Genomic DNA, 20,378 nt, shown 5'->3' with positions numbered 1-20,378 from the left:
AGGTTGAAAGGTTGGCGGTTTGAACCCACCAGCCGCTTCTCAGGAGAAAGATGTGGTAGTCTGCTTCTGTAAAGATTTACAGCCTTGGAAACCCTGTGGGGCAGTTCTATTCTGTTCTATAGGGTGGCTATGAGGTGGCAATGGGTTTTACTTTTGGATAGTGCAAGAAAACGCTCGAAGCCTTTTCAATGATTTAAAAGGTGTACCTGCAGCGAGTGAAGGTGACTGTAATGAAGAATTTGTTTTGAGTAGGGGTTGGTTCAGTTGTTTCACAGTGAGGGCAAATTTACATAACATTAAAGGGCAAGTACAAGTTGTCTGTAAATCAGATGTTCTTGTAACCCAGGACTTACTGTATTTCCATCTTAAGATGAGCAAACTAAGACTCAGACAGTAATTACCAGTGAGCTGGGAAGTTGGGATCAAGTCCCGGACTGCTCAACTCTAAAATTCTTTCAGCACTTGTACTATTCTCCACAGTATATCTTATGCACCAAGAAGGCAGGAACTGTTGTAGTCTTACAGCTAACCCCATTCATTGATTTAATATCCCCATACATATTAGTATACTGCATAAAGTATACACAAAGTTATTGGTTGAATTATCCAATAAGTACATATACAGGATCTACCCTATGGAAAAGATCTAGACTCAGACCTCAGTTCTGGGTAAACATCTTCATGCTTCAGTTTCCTGAGGTAGGATTTACAAAATCTCTCTCAGAATTTTTTTAATTTTAAATGAGAAAAATTAATATATATAATAGCACCTAGGGCAGTGCAGTTGAATATATATAGATGTGAAATAGATGGTAGTAGTATCACATCTGTCACTGGGTAGACTCTGCAGTCAGTGCATAAGCTAAATGCAAGTATGACACGACACGATTGAAATCAATAAATGTTAGTTTTCCTTCCTAACCACTGCTTCTTTTTACACAGGCATCCTCTTTAACAACCTCCAATGTGTCTTTGCCATTCTATACAGGTAGATCTGTCAGCCCAAGGAGACAGGAATACGGGCCACGGCACAAGTGACTTTTGGTTGCCTTTTCCTACTGATGTTATCCACTCCCCACAATCTGAGGTTTCAATATAATTCCAGCCCCAGCACTGACCTGCAGTGATACACTGTCTTATCTTCTCCCAGTAGACAGTGTAATAGTTACTACTTAGTGGGTACTTACTTGGTAACAGGCAGTGTACATACACAGTCCCTAATTCCTCCACTGTACGGTTGTTAGGGTTATCTCTATTTTACAGATGCTATAGGGTCACTGGAAACCCTGGTGGTGTAGTGGTTAAGAGCTATGGCTCCTAACAAAAAGGTCGGCAGTTCAAATTCACCAGGTGCTCCTTGGAAACTCTATGGGGCAGTTTTCCTCGTCTTATAAGGTCGCTGTGAGTCTGAATTGACTCGATGGCAACAGGTTTGGTTTTTTGTTTTAGGATGGAGACTCAAGAAATCTAAGAAACTTGTCCAGTATGACAGTCCATAAGCGGTGAAACAAGGATTCAAACCTGGTTCTTTTGATCTCAAACCAACTCTGTACCACTTTGCTCAAGAACCGTGGTTTCTTTAGCACAATCAAAACCTGTTTACTTGATCTATCTTCCCTGCAGGTGTTTCCAGCAGAGAAACTGTCATGTTGCTGTGATGTTTATGGAGTTCAATTTTTGTTCCTTCCATTCCTGACACAATGGTGTTTCAAGATGGCATGAGGATCCAACTTGAGCATTTTTTCAGATGTAGACAGTACAGTGATGGCTCAAATGCTTTTGTTTTGCCACATTTCTTCCCAAATAAACATACTGCTTCTTTCCTTAAAGAACTAAAATATCTGAAACTTTGTTTCTAAGACAAGGTCCCATGCTCCCAGAATCAATCCCTTTGCCTCAGCATACAAATGCGCTTTGAAAAATCCATCCACATTCTAGATAGGAGGCCAGGATTTCTATGCTGATTCTTTTTGAAACACAATATTCAAGATCACCAAAGTGTGCATGTGTATGTGGGCAGGGGGAATACGGGTGTTTACAGTATAAATCCAGAAATCCTGTCAGATTACATTTCCATGCAAATGTATTATATGTTTTTCATATCCTTTCCCCATAACTTGCCTGAAAAGTGAATCACATTGGAAACTGTAATTCAAGCTTCTTATCATAGTCCCACAAGTATGAAAATAATTTAAGTTTCTACAAATATTTTTGAGCCTTTTAATATACATTACAAATATTTTAGACCAATCACGTTTTGTTGTGTGTAACATATTTATAAAACAAAAAATATATTACAATAAATATGAATGAAACAGCGAATCTGACCAACAACAAGCTCTGTCACAACCAGATATTTAAAAGAAATGCAAAAACCTGTTGGTCTGCATATGTTACGAGTTTTGAGATAAATAGGGATCCAGAATTATAATGTATCTGGAAAAGAGATATGTGGAAAAATCCCCAAATTTAAGTTAGGTAAGATTCTTTCTCATTGCTAATTACACAGCATTAATTTGATGATGTTTTAAACTGTGAACTTTGATGAATTATCCAAATGTGATACAAAGCTAATATAGGTCTATCATTTCAAAATGTACGTGACATCCACATAATATCCTTTTAATTATTATCGTTATATACTGTAGGTCACACAATATCTACAAATGTGAATGAGAAAGAAAAAAACACAGGTCACAGCAACATGTCTCACATTCCGATTTTAAATAAGACAAGCACATACTGGATCAAACATTACATCATAATACATTAATAAATAATATCTAGTTATGGTTATCTTGAACAGTTTACAGTTGTATGTATTTTAAGAGAACATTTTCTGTGAGTTTCACATTGTCAGTTAAAGATAAAATAAATAACAAACCTTTATAACAAAAAAAAAAAGAGTCTATGTAGAACATAAATAATTTTTGACATGCTGCTTTTCTGGTATAGTTTGCTGCAAGAAAATTAAAATAGAAACAAAAAATGATTGTCATTTAAAAACAATTTTTGAAAGCTTTTCACAATATTGAGTACAAACCTTTAAGATTAGCATGGAAATCTTTTTGCCCATTTGCTTTGCATATGTATAATATGCACACGGTATATGTGTACCCCAAAACTGATGTACTAGAGTCACAGGATACAAACTGCTTAGCACTCAGAATGAGAAACAGCCCAAACACTGAACTGAAATCCAGCTGGTCTGAGGTCTGGAAAGGTTTCATTCTTGTTTTGTTTCCACAGATGCCCCTGTGTGAATGTTGTTCCTTTGGACCTCCAGCTACTTTTAAAATAATATACTCCATTGTATTGATCCAAGTGGTCCAGATTCTCCAGGTGGGGTGGGGGTGTGGAGCCTGGTTCCTCAAAGCAAAATACTGATAAGACATCTGAGTCGGTCTGATGGTGAGAGCACAGCTCTCACTGCATCTGTGCATTTCTCGGGCCAGGTGTTCAGCGTTGTCTTCTTCTATTCTCTTACCACAACCACTCATAAGCCCAGAGAATACTGAGTCCACACTGGACGTCAGTCCTGATAAACTGTGAACAGGCCAAACTGCTTCACAATCTGTTTCCAGCTAAGAACATTCTTGGCTAAGCAAAAGCAGAGCATCAAGCCTGATGGCAAAATTAGAAGTTTCTTTCAAGTCGAGTTTAGAGTTGTTATGCTATTTAAGATTTTTTTTCTTTAATCGACCACAGTCTTCTGAAGGGAATGGAAGGTAGTAGCCCAACCCCTTGACCAGGAATAAAGGTTCTGACATCCTCACAGTCCCTATTTTCTTTAGCCAGCATGTTCACTAATTTTTCATTTACCCAGGAACAGACAGTGGTACTCAATGGATTGTAGTATAATCACTTCCCACAATTCAGGCTCTTTTACATTTGTTAGTCCTCTTGACCAAAAGAAGTGTACAGTATGCTAAAGGCCATAGTAAATTTCCATTAAAACAAACAAACAAAACAGAAAAACTTGCTGGTTGTGTTCCTCAAGTCTATGTAAAACCGTTGCTCAAATTACATCTTTTCCAGAAAATCTAAAAACCATTATTTAAAACCATCATATAATTCTATTATCTTAAGTTTTGCTCATTTACTCCTATTCTCAATGAGATGGGTGTTGTGCCTTTTGTGGCCTCTATTTCCACTTTTCCGGGGCAAAATGCTGAGTAGGCTCCCCAAGGGCAGGCTGGAATGTTGTAACTCTGCAAGGCCATCTGACTAAAATTCCTCTCATGCTTTGGACATTTTATGCTGGGGACTTCGAGAAACCAAACATCCACATTCCTTATCACTGAGGAATTAATTCACGAATAATTTAAAAGTTTAGTATGGGAAACGTGTTACTGGAATTTTTGGTTCATCTGTGAACACCTCAGAATTGTGACACACACTAAGCATTAGCACAGGTCTGCAGCAGAGATGGGGAAGCTCACTGGTTAATACAAGGGCTTCTGGCCCTGATTTTCAAATTCAGACCAGGCATCATTCAGTTCCATGAAAATCATCTTTGCATACTGTTCGTAGGGTTGCCCAGTAGCCTACAGAAAGAACAAAAACACATTAGACACCACAGACCAAAATTTATTTATATTAAAGTTTTTACTGCTAATGTATGAGCTCTGAGTAATTGAATTTTTTTTTTTAATTAGGCCATTCCTCTTTTCACAGTTTAGTCTATGTGGCCTTAATTACTATGACATCCCCAGGACACCCTCCCACTAGAAATTCACACATGGTGGTGATAATAAGTTGATGAATGCATAACAGAGAACTCATGGGTAGCGAAAGATGCATCTTCATTCTCCGGAAGTATCTAGCAACGTGACAAAGGTTCCTGGCAGCCTATCTCCAATTGATTATCTGTATTTCTAAACTCCCATTTTTCCCATTTCTAAAAAAAGTAAGTTCTTTGAGACCCGTAATAGTTTGTGGATTTTTCTGGGCTCCCATTCCTTTTTCTCTTTTGATTCATCAAAACTCAAGCAGTAAAGTTGTTTCTCATTAATTCCTCTATTCAGACTAGTCACAAAAAGTAAAAAAATAAAAAAGATGAAAATCAAATTTAAGCATGTGTTCCCAAGGGGCACTTCAATCATAGCCTCATGTCATATAATGGGTATAGTCCATATGACAGCAAGATGACTCACTTCTGTCTGGGATGTTTCTACGTATTATGCATAGTTTGAGCTTTCATAGTTTTTCAACTCGGCCATAAGGTATTTGAAGTTTCTGACAATATACATCACTTGTATTTGTACATAGTTCAATGAAAACATAAACTGGCATAATTAGCATAGCAATTAATTTATTCCATTTTGAATATTCTGTTGATTTTCTCTAGTTTTGACAAATACATTCTAAGCCTCTTTTACTACAGTCCTGGCTACAAGCAAAAAAGCTTTCTTCTGTCTAGATCTTAGCTTATCCTTACTACTATAAGAGGTTAGGACACAATTTACATTTGAGCCCTAAAAATTTAGTCACTGGTGAATCTAACACCTTTCTAAGTAAAGCTCCCATTCTGTTATTTGTAATATGGAGTTTGATTTATTTTCACCCACTTCATGAAGTATAACTATTTGTTTCAATATCCAATTTTACCTCATGGATTTTTATATTAATTAAATGGCATAGATCACAAGCATACTGCAAGTATGATGTTCATAAGAGAATGAAATGAAGACAGGACAAATGATACAAAACACCAGGCTATACTTACTTTATCCGGGTGCACCACCAGGACAGCCTTCCTGTATACCTTCTTCACCTGCTCTGGTGTTACCAGGTCTGCCATGCCAACTGGCTTCCACTTGGTCTCCCCAGCCCACAGCACGGTGTGCATTGTGGAGAGAAGCGCTCTGATGTTTCTTTCTTTGCCTTCAATCCATTCCAGAATCTGTAAGTGCAGGGGGAATTAAGAAATTCAAATGCTTTCTAGTCCAGAAGCTCTCCATTGGGACTCTGGAGAGTCCTCCTGCGCCAGTGACATCAAAGTACTTGGGCTTCCTATATGCTTTAAGCTGTTCCCGCTACTTGGAATGCTTTTCCACCTTCCACCTTCTGCCTTGCTGATCTGGTTAATTCACCATAATCCTTCAAATCCTTGCTCAAGAATTTCATACGTTTAGCCTTTGACAGTTTGAATTTCCTCCTCCCTAACCCCCAGAGTTAATTAACCAAAACCAAACCCATTACCATCAAGTTGATTCCAACCCATAGCAACCCTCTAAGACAGAGTAGAACTGCCCCATAAGGTTTCCAAGGCTGTAATCTTTACAAGAACAGATTGCCACATCTTTCTCCCCGGGAGCAGCTGGTGGGTTCAAACTGCTGACCTTTGGATTAGCAGCCAAGTACTTAACCACTGAGCCACCAGGGCTTTTCCCAGAGTCAATTACTCCCTCCTAAAGTACAAATTCCATGAGGGCACACACCATATCAGTTTTGTTCCCTGCTATATGCCCCTATGTAATGGAGCCCTGGTGGTGCAGTGGTTAAAAGCGTGGGCTGCTAACCAAAAGATTGGCAGTTCAAATCCACCAGCCTCTCCTCGAAAATCCCGTGGGGCAGTTCCACTCTGTCCTATAGGGTTGCTAGAAGCTGGAATGGACTCAATGGCCATGGGCAGTAGAGTGTCCAGTATACAGACATACTCAATGACTATTTCTTGAAAAAAAATGTATTTCTCTGGGTTACTCTACCTTATACATGTTTCTATCATAATATATGCTACATTTTATTGCAATTGTCTGTGTATTTGTCTTGCCCTGCCATTAGGCAGAGCTTCTTGAGGAAAGGTACTGTTTCTTATATATCACTGTATCTCAGGAACCAAATAACATGCCCGGCACAGAGTCGGGCTAAAAATATTTGTTAAATGCATTAATCCATTAAAGTTGTTCATAGGTCCGTGGGTGGCCCAAAGCGTTTGCACTCAGCTGGTAACCCAAAGGTTGGTGGCTCAAACCCATCCAGTGGCTCCACGGAAAAAAAGCCTTGGCAATCTGCTTCTGTTAAGATAACAGCCAAGAAAAACCCTATGAAGTAGCTCTACTCTTACATGGGGTCACCATGAGTCAGAATTGACTCAATGGCACAAGACAACGAAAACATTCAAAATATAAACACTCATAGTTTGAACAAATGAGGTGACTGAAGTGTTATCAACAATGAATCAGCACCTAGCACATAACAGTAGTTAAATGAGTAGCTGTCATTGAACGAATGGTTTAGAAATGGTTAATGATGGCTACTCTCCTGTATAAAATAAATATCTTTACCTGTTAGATAATCAAGCACGGTTTAAAAGAAACAAACAACTCTCTTTTATAGAAAAGAACTGCCAAACTGTTAGAGTTTACCTAAGGAATGTCTTTAAGCAGCAAAGTTTATAGAAATGGAAAGGGAAGTTTTAGGAGGGAATAGAAAGCCTCTGTGATGTTGTGTGACATGAAAAGCAAAATGTAAACAAAGGATCTGCCACAGTACTCAAAAAAACACCAAAGAGTCTAGGCATCTACAACAGATGTTTGAATCTCTCTAAAAATTATGTAGAAAAACAATAGTTTTTTAAAAATATACTCTTTACATTTATATTATATATATATTTGGAGCCCTGGTGGCACGGTGGTTAAGAGCTCGGCTGCTAACCAAAAGGTCAGCAGTTCGAACCCACCAGCTGCTCCTTGCAAACCCTATGGGGCAGTTCTACTCTGTCCTATAGAGTCGCTATCAGTCAGAATCTACTTGACAGCAATGGGTTTATATATATATGTTTAGATTTATATATTTTTCACAATGTGTAAGATTGAATGCTTTGCTAGTCCTGGTTTTGGAGCTGCTTTAATGCAGTAACAGACCCTCAATCTTCCAGTTTGTTATAGTGCCAGCATATTTAGTATTTCATCACATGGGGACCAACCTCCATCTGTGAAGAGCATACTAACTCTCTGGATCTTTACAAACTCACACTGTTCACCAACAGAACTGCCCTTCTCTTTCCGAGCTAACCCGTGTCCACCTCGCCACACAACATCCTCATTTATGGAGTAGCAGCCATCTACTACTCATCTATGAAGTAAAAGGGTTAAACTCATGGGTTTGCAAATGATGAGAAATATTTTTTTTTTCCAAATGAAATGTTACCTAGACTTCTAGAATGAAAAAAAAGAAAAGTGGAAGTTCTCCGGTAGAAAGTAAAGAATGGCACTAGAGAAGCCCGGATCCATACCTCCCTTAGCCTCCCCTGCCTCCACTTCCCCACAGCAGCAGATGGGGCATCACATGAGTTGGTGATTCCCAGGTATATAAATATTTCTCTATCAACAAAGAAAAAACACTGTGGGCTTCAGCCAATCTGGTTTGATATAAAGCTCTTAAGGCAGAAAGAGAGGGCATAAATAACGCATCCTTCTTACTACCAAATTCTCATTAGCTATCTTTAGAATCTGAACACCATATGAATAACAAAATCACCTCTTAAAGAGTGTTATCGCCCATTTGAACATTTAAACAAAGGAAATCTATGTTACCATACCACAGTATAAAATGTATTTTATGAAAGAGGTTAAAAAGCATATGCAACCCTGTGCAAAGCTGCTTTGCTATTAAAGGGTAAGGCTGTACTCAGATCACAGCTCTGGGAACCAACTGAAACACAGTGGTTGCCAAAAAATCTACCACAGTGCCTTCTACAGGTTAGCTTCCATGCTGATGGCTTCACACACATGACCTTGTGATACAGGATAATGACACCGGGCAAGGGGCTGACTCACCTTTAATTTCTCAGGATCCATTTCCTTAGCCATTTCCTCCTTTCTCATCTCAGCTATTGTTCGAGGCCCCTTTTTGTCTTTGTGTGCATTGAAGCCTTGACCAGAGAGCAGGTCTTCAAAATCAGCTGCTTTCTGTTTCCCATCTGCAATATGATTTTTGAAAATCATTATAAGCTTTACTTTTAAACATAATATTGTATTATCTCAAAGCACTTAGGGTTTTTAAGTTGCCTTCGTGTGCATTAAGCCCCTTAATCCTCACACTTACACTGTGAGTAGGGTAAGAAACTGTTACACCCATTTTACAGATAAGGAAATTAAGCCTGAAGAATTTAAGAGACCAGTCCAGACTCATATAACATGTCCATGGCAACACTAGAATTTAGGGCTAGATGTTTAGACTAACTCTAGTTCCCTTTCCACTCTATCACCTTTTGTAGATGAGGATACGCATGATTTCCCCAGGTCATACAACTAGTTAGTAGCAGTGATGGGACTAGGCCTGTGTTTTGTACTTGAAATCAAGAGGTGGCAAATACTGGATACACATGCCACCACTCCTCACACTCAGCTGATAATTTTAGTCTCATTGCAGCCTCACAATCTTTCTCAATCTGTTTGGAGAGGCCGCCTAGCATGGTGGCAAAGAGCACAGACCCTGGAGCCAGACTCCCTGGGTGAGAATTCTAGCTCTGCCATTTATTAGTGATGGGACTTTGGGGAAGTTACTTATCATCTCCATGCCTCTATTTCCTTATCTGTAAAATGGGGATGATGTTAACAATATTATCTACCCCATAGAGTTGTTGTGAGAAATAATGAGTTAACGTTTTAAAGTGTTTAGAACGGTGCCTGGTTATTTAAATGTTTGTTAAATTAAAGCAAAACAGAACAAAAACACAGCATTCTATGCAACCAACGCCGATCAACCAAAGTTGGAATATGAGTTGAAATCCACTTCCCATCTCTAAACTGTACGCCTTGCTGAACACACACTCGCACAGGCACACATTAAAATCTAAGTACTACAAGACTAGGGATTTTGTTTGTCTTGTTCACTGCTGCATCTCCAATGCTTTCTATTCTGAAGATGCTCTGTGAATATCTGCTGATTGAAGGTACTCATCCCACATCTACCAGAAAGAGAAATGGAGAGGAAGCACATGAATGACTGTATGGAATTGTGCAAGGAATATCTCTTGCTAACCAAAGAATATATGTGATATTACATGTTACCAACAAAAGAATTCCTATCACGTTAGTACTGTGAGAAGGCCAGTAGAGCATGGTGGTTAAGAGCAAGGGTCCTGAGAGGGGAGCCCATGTTTGGGAAGCAGTGAGTTTCTGTTTATGGCATCGGGAAATTTGGTATCAATTAAGGGTAATGAATGGTTGCCCAACAAGAATAATGTAACTGGTATTACTAAGTTGTACAACTGAAAAGTGTTGAATTGGCAAATGTTGTATTATATGTATATTTTTACAACAAATTTTAAAAAGACAAAGAACAGGGCTCCTTGAATCAAACTGCCTAGGATCAAATCCTGTTCTGTCAATTACGAGCTTTAAGAACTTAGGAAATTACTTTATCATTCTGTACCACAGATTCCTCACCTACAGCCTAGGGTTGTTTTGAATATTATATGAAATACTACATGAAAAGTGCTTACAACAGCACCTGGCACATAGCAAACACTCAACAGATAGTAGCTACTGCTACTAGGAAGAGTAGAACTGCCTTTTCCATCTTCCATAGAGAGAAAGGCTGCTCCTGCCTCACTTCTTTCTAGGGGATGGTCAAATCAACTGAAATATAAAATGCATCACAATAGGGCTTTTAACAAAGTCAAAATTAACCATCTTTGCTATACAAAACATATTTCTTTCTACCCTTTGTTAAGAATCTCATCCAGAACGTTCGCTAGCCCTGGCTGTTGGCCAACTTTGTGCTCTTTAACTTGGCTCTCAGAAGAGAGGAAAAACTCATCAGAGGTGTTCTGCTGATCTCAGGAACATCCACAAACCAGAGCATAAGAAGGACCAAATGTCCAAGACACATACACTGCTCTATCTAATTAGGATCCAAGGGCAAATCTGAACACAGTCTTGAAAAGTTCCAAACTCTTCTCTAAAGGAATAACAGCCCCAAGATTCATCCACTCACATCCATTCAATATCCATCCAGTGCCTACTATGTGCCAATCACCATGCTAGGTGCTAATGATAATGTGGTAAATAAGACATTCCCTGCCCTGAATCTGGTCTCAGTGTGGAGAGAAACAGGCAGGTGGGCTAGCAATTATAAAAGGGATAAGTGTTAGGAAAGTGGACACCCAAGGTACTCCAGGCACAGCACTAGGACTGGGGATCATACTGTGTTTCTACAACTATAAGAATGCCTCAAAAACTACCAGAATTGTTTTCTGTCTCCTTCCTCAGGCATACACACCCAGGCTGGAGAACAACACAGACAAGGCCACCGTATAGCCAAGCCCCATGCCATCACCCTTACCTAAATTAGTTGATCCTTTCCCACGTTCATTCTGGCCCCCAGGCATGGCCGAGAAGCTCACGTTGTAGTTGGGTCGGTTCTGTGGCGACGAGTGGGGCATGCTGGGCTGTGGCTTGGGCTGTGACTGCTGCCAGCTGTAGCCCCCACCCTGCTGCCACCCTCCACCCATAGGCTGGGGAGATGCCTTCTGTGGTGAGCTAAGAGGTGGAAATCCTCCACCCAATCCAGTTGGTGTGGTGGGTTTGCTGGCAAACGAGGAACTACCTACAGAAAAAAGAGAGAAAGGCGGTCATACTACTTGAGTGGCCTCGAACTCCTGTGTCCCAAGACATCGTTTGTAATGACTTTAGTGGAAATTGCCTTGACTGATAGAATAATTAATATTCTTAAGAGTTAAACAATTCGCAGGCACATATATTATTTCATTTAATCCCCACAAAGACATTCTTAGGTATGTATTAATAGCTCCATTTTTTTTTTTTTTTTTTAGATGAACAAACTGCAGCTCAGGGCAGTTAAGTGATTTTCTCAAGGATATGTAGACGCAAGTGGCAGAACTGAGACTTGAATCCAGGTGTCTGACTCCAAGCCAGGAGAGCCCTCCCTAACCCTTCTCACTGTGCCATCCCTCCCTCCCTCCCCACCACTTTCTCAGCAGATTCTATTTCTTCACTGGAGTGAAACAATCAAGTGACAAGGACAGGTAATAAAACAGAATAAATTCATTCATTAAGAGGCTACTAAAATTTTAATTATTAGGATTAAGCACTGTTTGTTATAAGTATAAGCATGGTCAGTTCTCAAGAGTAAATAAAGATGTTTTGACACTTCACAAGTAGGTTTCAATTTCACACTTCTTGCATTTTACTGCAAGACAGCAAACTCAGCCAATACTCTCTGACAACTTTGATCAAGACAAAGGATCTTATCCAAGCTTTAAAAAAACGATATTATTTTGTGCCAGGAATCTAAGTAGAATCCTGATCTCATAATCTCCGAACTTTTAAGCACTCACTGCACACACACTGGACTCTTTCCAAAATATTCTGAAGACCAGCTGTGGTTTGTGTTTAAAGAGGTAAAACAAGAAACTGAAATGAGGTGATCTTTCAGGCAACGAGGTGATTTTTCATGCAACAAGCCCAAGGTAGCAATGATAAAATAACTTAACATTTATATAGCTCCTTAGACTTTACTAAATGTGTTTGTGTACATTACTGCCTTCCATCTACACAACACCCCTAGGAGGTATGGAGTATTCTTGGCTCCACTTTAAAGATGAGGAAGTCAAGGCTCAGAAGGTGTACTGACATGCTAATGACCACAGAGTTAGTTAATGGAGCCAGGACTTGATAACAGAGCCCCAGTCCACATCTCCTGCTCATTTGCTGCACTACCTCTCATTTGCCTAATCTCTAATCCCCCCCAAATGCCTTTTAACAGCAACTCTTCCCTTACTGTCTCTTCCTTCTGTAGATATATTTTCTCTCTATTCTGATCCTGGGACTACTCTTTTCTCCCCTACTAGGAATGTTGTGCAATGGCCACTCAGCTTGGAGTCCATCTGAGTTTGAGTCTCAGCTCTATCACTCATTCATGCATGCATCCATTCATTGGTTCATACATTCATTCAGTCAGACTTGCTGAGCACGTACTATGTGCCAGGTACTGTGCTGAGCACTAGGAATATAGCTGAAAACAAGCTATAGAGAATCCTTGCTCTTCTGAAACTGGGTGAAAAACTTCACCTCTTTGAGCCTCAGTTTCCTCATCTGTGAAATAAAAACATATCTACATCACCAGTCTGCTGTAAAGACACAATGGCCATATGAAAGTGCTTCACAAACCCTGAATTAAGAGGCACTAATATTACAAAATAATGCAAGTTCATGTGCCCAGCACATGCCTGGTACACCATAACCAGTTAACCACTGGTTAACCAGTTGCCGTCAAGTTGATTCCAACTCATGGTGACCTCATGTGTGTCAGAATAGAACTGTGCTTCGTAGGGTATTCAATTGTTGATTTTTCAGAAGCAGATCACCAGGCCTTTCTCCCAAGCTACATCATAAGGGCTCAATAAACAGGACAAGGTAATGACGGGGCTTGTACTCTGATGCCTGGCATTGACCCCTCTCAGTCTGAAACTCAGAGCATGAAGCCTCTCTTCATGTGACCCAGGGCCCTCCTGCCAACCGCACATCAACACACCTAACGCTGGGTATTCATTCTGTATTGGAGTTTCATTTTATCTTTTTAAGAATGCTTAATATCTTTTTTTAATGTACATGCTTATTATTTAAAATTTTTGTAAATACGGAAAAAATCTAAAGGACTAAAATTAACTCCATATTCTCACCACACTTTTTTTATTTATTCATTCTGTTATGAAACACTATTGGGCATCTTCTAAATGTCACGCTGCAGATACAGTGGTGAAAAGGCAGACGCTGACCTTGCTCTCAAGGGGCTCATCAGCATGCTAGAACTTTCTTATGTCTACCCTTTCACTCATGTTAAGCAATTCTAATTGTTAATGCAGAGAACTGAGAGAAATACAAAGCAGTAGCCAAACTCTGAGGCCACTGCTATCCTCATTAAAAGCTAAAGCAGTGGTTCTCAAACTTGGCTGTGTGTTAGAATCGCCTGGGGACTTTGTAAATCCCTGGGTGGTGCAAACAGTTTGCCCTCAGTTACTAACTTTAAGGTTGGCTGTTCGAACCCACCCACGACACCGCAGAAGAAAGGCCGGGTGATCTGCTTACATAAAGATTACAGCCAAAAAACCCTACAGAGCAGTTCTACTCTATAACACATGGGGTCACCATGAGTTGGTATCAATTCAAGGGAAACGCGTTTTGCTTTTTTTTTTCAAAAAATACTCAACCCACATCCCAGACCAGTTAAATCCGATTATCTATGGGAGGGACTAATGTTTTGGTGTTTGTATCAGAACTGTTTAACGTGAAAATACCTTGAAGAGAAGGACACTGTCTTTCGTCTCTTCTGAATTGCAGGTATATAATTTGGAAGTTTAATTTTTACTCTCAGAACCCTTGCCTAGCAGTCAAAAACTGACTTGTAGCCCTTGTTCAGAAACCAAATCCATCTGACCAGCCTCCTCTCTCACTGGTTCTCTACATGTTACCTTTGCTGCAGCCAATCTCTGTTGTCAGATGCTCCTTAAGGCTCTAACTTTATTCATGTTACTAGTCCAAACTTAGGCATTCAGAAGTGGATTAATAAGTGTTATTTATAACCCAATATTTGATGTCTGTTTTGTTTGTTTTTATACCAATCTCAGGTTTCAGAATGCAGTTTAAGAATACACACTATTTTAGGTCCCAGGTAATAATACCAGCTCATTGTAACACCAAAGATTTAGATCTGAAGCTTTGTAGCCATAAGTAAATGTTATTTATATCTTAACCTGCTAAGTTTGTACCAAGTGCCCCAAGGTCAGCAAAAGGGTCCAGAGTCTGGGGTTTATTCTGATGGATGGGAGTGCCATGTGAAGATCCTGTTGGGCTGGTGGCAGCTGACTTGCTTCCCATTCCAAAACTTCCTGAGAAGGAAACAAGATCATTGAAAATGAGGTAGTTGTTCGAGGATGAATTCTAAAATTCAGAATTCCAGAGCTACTGCCCACCTTGTTTCTAGGATAAACCAGGATAGGGTTTAGAAACGTGTAAGAAGTTGCTAGCCCCCGTTTCTCTGACTTAGGTGAATGATGGCCTGCAGCAAGGACAGGGCACGGAAAAGACGCCTGCTGTTTCCTGACCATACCTGTGAGCTGCTACAGCCCGTGTTTACTTCTCATGTTACCTCACTTCATGCCTTCCTATGGGCTTTGCAGTCAGACCTGGATCTGAATTCTGGCTCTGCCACTTCCTAGCAGAGTGACCTTGGGCATGTTGCTTAATGTCCCTGAGCTTCAACATTTTCTCATTAGTAAAAAAGAGGAAACAGCAATGGCTTCAGAGAGTTGTTGTGATAAGCACAGAGTGTATGGATCTGTGTGTACATATTGGTGTGTTTGTATGGATCTGCATGAATGTGTATGGATCTGTGTGTGCGTGTTTGTGTGCATGTACATGGAGCTGCGTGTTCCTGTTTGTATGGATCTGTGTTTGTGTGCATGTGTATGGATCTGTGTTTGCATACTTCTATGTGTGTGTATAGATCTGTGTGTGTGTATGCATCTGTGTGTTTGTGTGCATGTACATGGAGCTGCGTGTTCCTGTTTGCGTGAATGTGTATGGATCTGTGTGTGCGTGTTTGTGTGCATGTGTATAGATCTGTGGATGCGTGTTTGTGTGTGTGTAAGCAACCTGCACAGGGTTGGGAACACAGTCACACACAAGATAGCTTTCAATAAATGCCACAGTAGCCAGGAGGAAGAGACCTTATCGATTACAGATGAATCCAACCCTGAAATAAGTACTCTCTGAAGAAGGAAGACTATTCATATTCATTCAGCACCTGCTATATGTTAGAGTTTTATATAAAGTCATTTCACTTAAACAACTATTTGGAACAAGAATAATTAATCCCATTTACAGACAAGAGAACTGAGGCTAGGACATGTCAAAAAGTGGTAGAGCTGGATATACACTTAGGTCTGTCTGATTATATTATCAAGGCAGAAATTCAGCAAATGAGACTTAGAAAAGTTAAATAATATATAATAGGCAACACTATCATGTCATCACGTGCCACCGGAAAAGCTCAGCCAGAGTAAGTCTTCAGAAAAAAATCAACCACAAATTGCATGGGTGGACTATAATTCTGTGTAAGCACTCACTTCATACTGTGTGAAAGATTATGCTTTAGCAACTGGTTAAACATGTACAAAAAAATAACCTGCTGATCTTTACCTGGTTTAGCATGCCAGTCCCAGCCTCCTGAAACATCTGGCTGAATGTTCACAGCTGGTGTACTAGAAGCTGCAAATGCGGAGAAGAAAAAAGAATAATGAGATAGCTCAGAATCCACTTTTCTGAGTCCGTACAGGAAAATGTCATCTCTTCCACAAAGCCTGCATGACCTCCCAAGGGATTCCTTCCTTCCTCTGGGTGACACCTGAGATTTTGTGCCGTCATCCACGGTACTCGCATGTGGCTTGGTAGAAACTATTATTTGTCTCTGTTCCTTCTTTGGCTCACCTATTTTTTACCTCCATATCCATCATATAATATGTGCTCAATCCATAAACTCTGAATTATAATGGTGCCTATGTCTGTCTTCATTAACTTGTGAGTTCCTCAAAGGCAAGAACTATCTTCTTCATCTTTGTGTATCCCGCTTTTACACTTAACACAGAGTCAGTGGGCAGTAAGAAAAGGGGGAAAAACTTAAACTCAATTCACCTGAGCTTGACATAAACAAGTATACCACAGGCATTTCTTGGAAAGTAAAAAGTAGAGTGGGTGAGTCGGTAGTTTGGGGTAAGGGGATGAGTAGTGATTTGAAATGGAGCAGTCAGAGTAGACGCCACTGAAAAGGTGACATCTGAGTAAAGACTTAACCTACATCACTGTATCCTTCCTCCCCTGAGAAACCAACATCCAAACAGGAGACTCTTTTAAGTGGACACTACTCATGGGTGAAAGGTGAATTTCTTGTACGTAGTCCTATGGACCCACTTCAAACAATTTGAGATTAAAAACCAGGAAATCATCCATAAATGTTGTTTCTAGACTGATTTCTCTTTTCTAGTCAAGTTATAATTTGAACAGTGTTGCACAACTCATCTTCCTTTTGTATCTGCATGGCTTCAGTGAAGTCAAGCTGGTGACTAGACTGTATTCTCTGGGCAAGCTCAGGATGCTTTCAGCAATGCATCACCCCGAAAGATTAGTCCAAAGGACACATGGACCACATCTACTACAGTCTCTACCATACTGAGTCCAGTATAACTGGATGGTGCTCAGCTACCACCACCAACTGCTCTGACAGGGATGATAACAGAGGGTCCCGGACAGAGCTGGAGAAAAATGTAGAACAAAACTCAAATTCACAGAAAAGACCAGACTTACTGGTCTGACAGAGACTGGAGAAACCCTGAGATTATGGCCCTCGCCCTTTTAACTCAATACTGAAGTCACTCCTGAGGTTCACCCATTAGACAGGCCCATAAAACAAAATGAGACTAAATGGGTACACCAACCCAAGGGCAAGGATGAGAAGGCAGGAGGGGACTGGAAAGCTGGTAACGGGAAACCCACGATTGAGAAGAGGAGAGTGTTGACACGTCATGGGGTTGGCAACTAATGTCACAAAACAGTGTGTGTTATTAATTGTTTAATGAGAAACTAATTTGCTCTGTAAACCTTCATCTAAAGCACAATCTAAAAAATTAAAAAAAACAAAACAAAAACGAATGACGCATCATGCTCTAGGTTGAGGCCACTGTTGTTCAACAGCCTTCAAAATCAGGAACGAGCTACAGTTCTCCAGCTCAAAGCATTTCTCCTTCACTGATGATTTCCAGTTTTAATCAGTATTACCGTATTTTACGCAAATAACACACGCCTTCTACGTTTGTTTGCCAACAGCACCCTCCCCCTGCCAAGTATTTCCCTAAGTGTTCTATGCAAATGTCTTTTTTATAACAACATGTAAAAAAACTGGCATAGTGGTGCTTATGAAAATACTTCACGGGGAAGGGCACAGTTGGCAAACAAATGTAGAAGGTGCACGCTATTTGTATAAAAATACAGTACATATGTGAAACACTTTTGCACTTACAAACAGATGTGATTACTATTCTTTCTACACAACATAAGTCTCTAACATAGAAATATAACATAGGCCACATACGTCATTTTAAATTATCTAGTAGCTACATTAAAGTAAAAAGAAACAGATGAAATTAATATTAATAATATATATTTAACCCAAAATATCTGAAATATTATTTTAACATGTGATAAGTATAAAATACTAATGAAATATTTTATATTCTTTTTTGTACAAAGTCTTGAAATCTGGTGCGTATTTTATAATTAGATTACATCTCAAATCAAACTAGCTACATTCAAGTACTCAACAGCCACATGTGGCTAGTGGCTGTTGGACAAAACAGCTCCAATATACTAAGGTGATGTATTCCAAAGATTTTTTCTGAGAAATATTAACTTTGTGGAACATTAGTACCATATTTTATTAATTCTAAGACATAATTTTTCCACATTTCAAACATTTCTTCAATCAGATGCATCTTCCAGTCAATTAAAAGTGGCAGTGTTTTTCTTACTGGTATATAAAATAATGATAGATCCTGCAATAAATGGTGCTTTATGTTGCAACACAAATAACTCAATGCAAAAAAAAAAAATTCCACAGTCAAAAAGTTTTAAGAAGCTGAGTAAAACAAAGTTAAGCAAGTTTCTTTCCTGTAAGGCATCCCAGAGCTTTTATTTATTTATTTTCTTTTTAATCTTTTAAAATAGTATTTTATTGTGTTTTCAGTGAAGGTTTACATAGCAGCTTAAGTTCCCATTCAACACTTTCTACCCAAATTGTTCAGTGACATTGGTTACATTCTTCACAACACGTGAACATTCTCACTATTTCTGTTCTGGTTGTTCCATTTCCATTAATCTAGCTTCCCTGCCCCCTCACATTTTCATATTTGTTTTAAAGTAATTGTTGACTGTTCAGAGCTTTTAATATGTTGTTGTTGTTAGTTGCTGTCTAGTCAGCTCTGACTCATGATGACCTTAGGGGTAACATAACGAAACGTTGCCTGGTCCTGTGCCATTCCACCTGTCAGTTTGTCATACTGTGATGGCTTGTGTGCTTCTAAGATACTGGAAACTATGCTATTGGTAATTTAAATATAAGCAGGGTCGTTCATGATGGACAGGTTTCAGCAGACCTTCCAGACTAAGACAAACTAGGAAGAAAGGCCTGGCAATCTAGTTCCGAAAATTAGCCAATGAAAACTCCGTGGACACAACAGAGCTTTTAATTATGAACTGTTAATTTCCAAATGAGAGATGTAATATGCAGTTTTTCCCCAAAAAGCATAAACAGGATGATTTTTCTATCTGAGCACTTACTGATACCTTGTAGAAAACTATGTCTGTGAACACAACATAAAATACTTCTTTACCGTGCACTGTAGGTGAAGGACTTCTTGTAGGCTGAAGGAAGGGGTCACTGGATGCACTGGATGTGTTCAGAAAAGAACCCAGCAAATCCTGACCTGATGGTTTTGAAGGTGCTCCAAATGGGTCAAAGGTGGCACCTAGAAAACAAGGGAAAAAATGTATTCTTTTATCCTTTAAGTTCATTCATTCTATAAATACTCAAGAGTTGTCACTATTGCCAGGCTCCAGGCAAAACACTTGAAAAATCAGGATGACATCTGCCTCCCTGGCTGCTGTGCAGGACCAACCTATCCATAAAACTTCCTTCAGGGATAAGAACGGATCCCAAGGGTTTCTGACCACACAGCAATCACCTCATCTCTGTGGACAAAGGAGGAGCCCAGATTTATCTGTTAGATGAACCCTAAAGACTGTGTAAATAAGGGTCCCTTTGGCCTTTGGTTATCTTAAGAACATGAAATAGGTCAATCAAGCTTACAGACTAGCCAAGGTCAACATAAATGAATCAGTAAGTGGCAGACCATGCTTAAAGTATAGACAGGGTTCAATAAAGACATGCTGAATGAATCAGTAGACAAATACCAGGCAGGGGGGACTCTGTTATTAAGATGAACAGCAGGAAAACACACTTAGCAGGCTTTGTTTTGTTTTATTTTTTAGTGGTCTCTGGCTCACTTGAAGGTTTAAGGAGAATAAAATGAGTGTAACAACAAAAACTGGACTTCATCATGTATCATGTCCTACAGCACTCAAGCATTGTTTCCAGAACACTCCCTTTCAATCACTTGTTACAAACTAGATGAGAGCAAATTTATGAATGAGCTAAGAAGACTAGAACAAAGTGGGAAGCCAAGGTTACCAGCAACAATGCAACGACAGCTAATATTGTATAGTTTCTTAGGGTTTACACTGCCTTTGATAAAAAATACCTCCAATGATCCTCAATATCACTCTGTCAGACAGAAG

General features: G+C 39.5%; 1 protein-coding gene across 2 annotated transcripts in view; it reads right to left on the bottom strand.

Moving 5' to 3' along the window:
• Positions 1–2,029: 2,029 nt before the first annotated feature.
• DNAJC6 (DnaJ heat shock protein family (Hsp40) member C6) overlaps positions 2,030–20,378 on the bottom strand; it is a 148,772-nt gene continuing 130,423 nt past the window's right edge. The window contains exons 13-19 of one of the 2 annotated variants that reach the window (XM_004369024.1): positions 19,415–19,549; positions 16,173–16,241; positions 14,741–14,860; positions 11,296–11,559; positions 8,784–8,926; positions 5,729–5,905; positions 2,030–4,547 (exon numbers count right to left, since the gene is read on the bottom strand). In XM_004369024.1, the coding sequence (XP_004369081.1) occupies positions 4,446–4,547; positions 5,729–5,905; positions 8,784–8,926; positions 11,296–11,559; positions 14,741–14,860; positions 16,173–16,241; positions 19,415–19,549 (1,010 nt within the window). In that variant the 3' untranslated portion in view covers positions 2,030–4,445. The remainder of the gene's footprint in view (positions 4,548–5,728; positions 5,906–8,783; positions 8,927–11,295; positions 11,560–14,740; positions 14,861–16,172; positions 16,242–19,414; positions 19,550–20,378) is intronic. The other variant, XM_004369022.2, reaches the window with a different exon arrangement.

The sequence above is a fragment of the Trichechus manatus genome, unplaced genomic scaffold, assembly GCF_000243295.1.
Source record: "Trichechus manatus latirostris isolate Lorelei unplaced genomic scaffold, TriManLat1.0 scaffold00003, whole genome shotgun sequence".
Taxonomy (NCBI): Eukaryota; Metazoa; Chordata; class Mammalia; order Sirenia; family Trichechidae; genus Trichechus; species Trichechus manatus.
The sequence above is the reverse complement of the archived record's forward strand: the minus strand, read 5'-3'. Positions and strand labels throughout refer to the sequence as shown.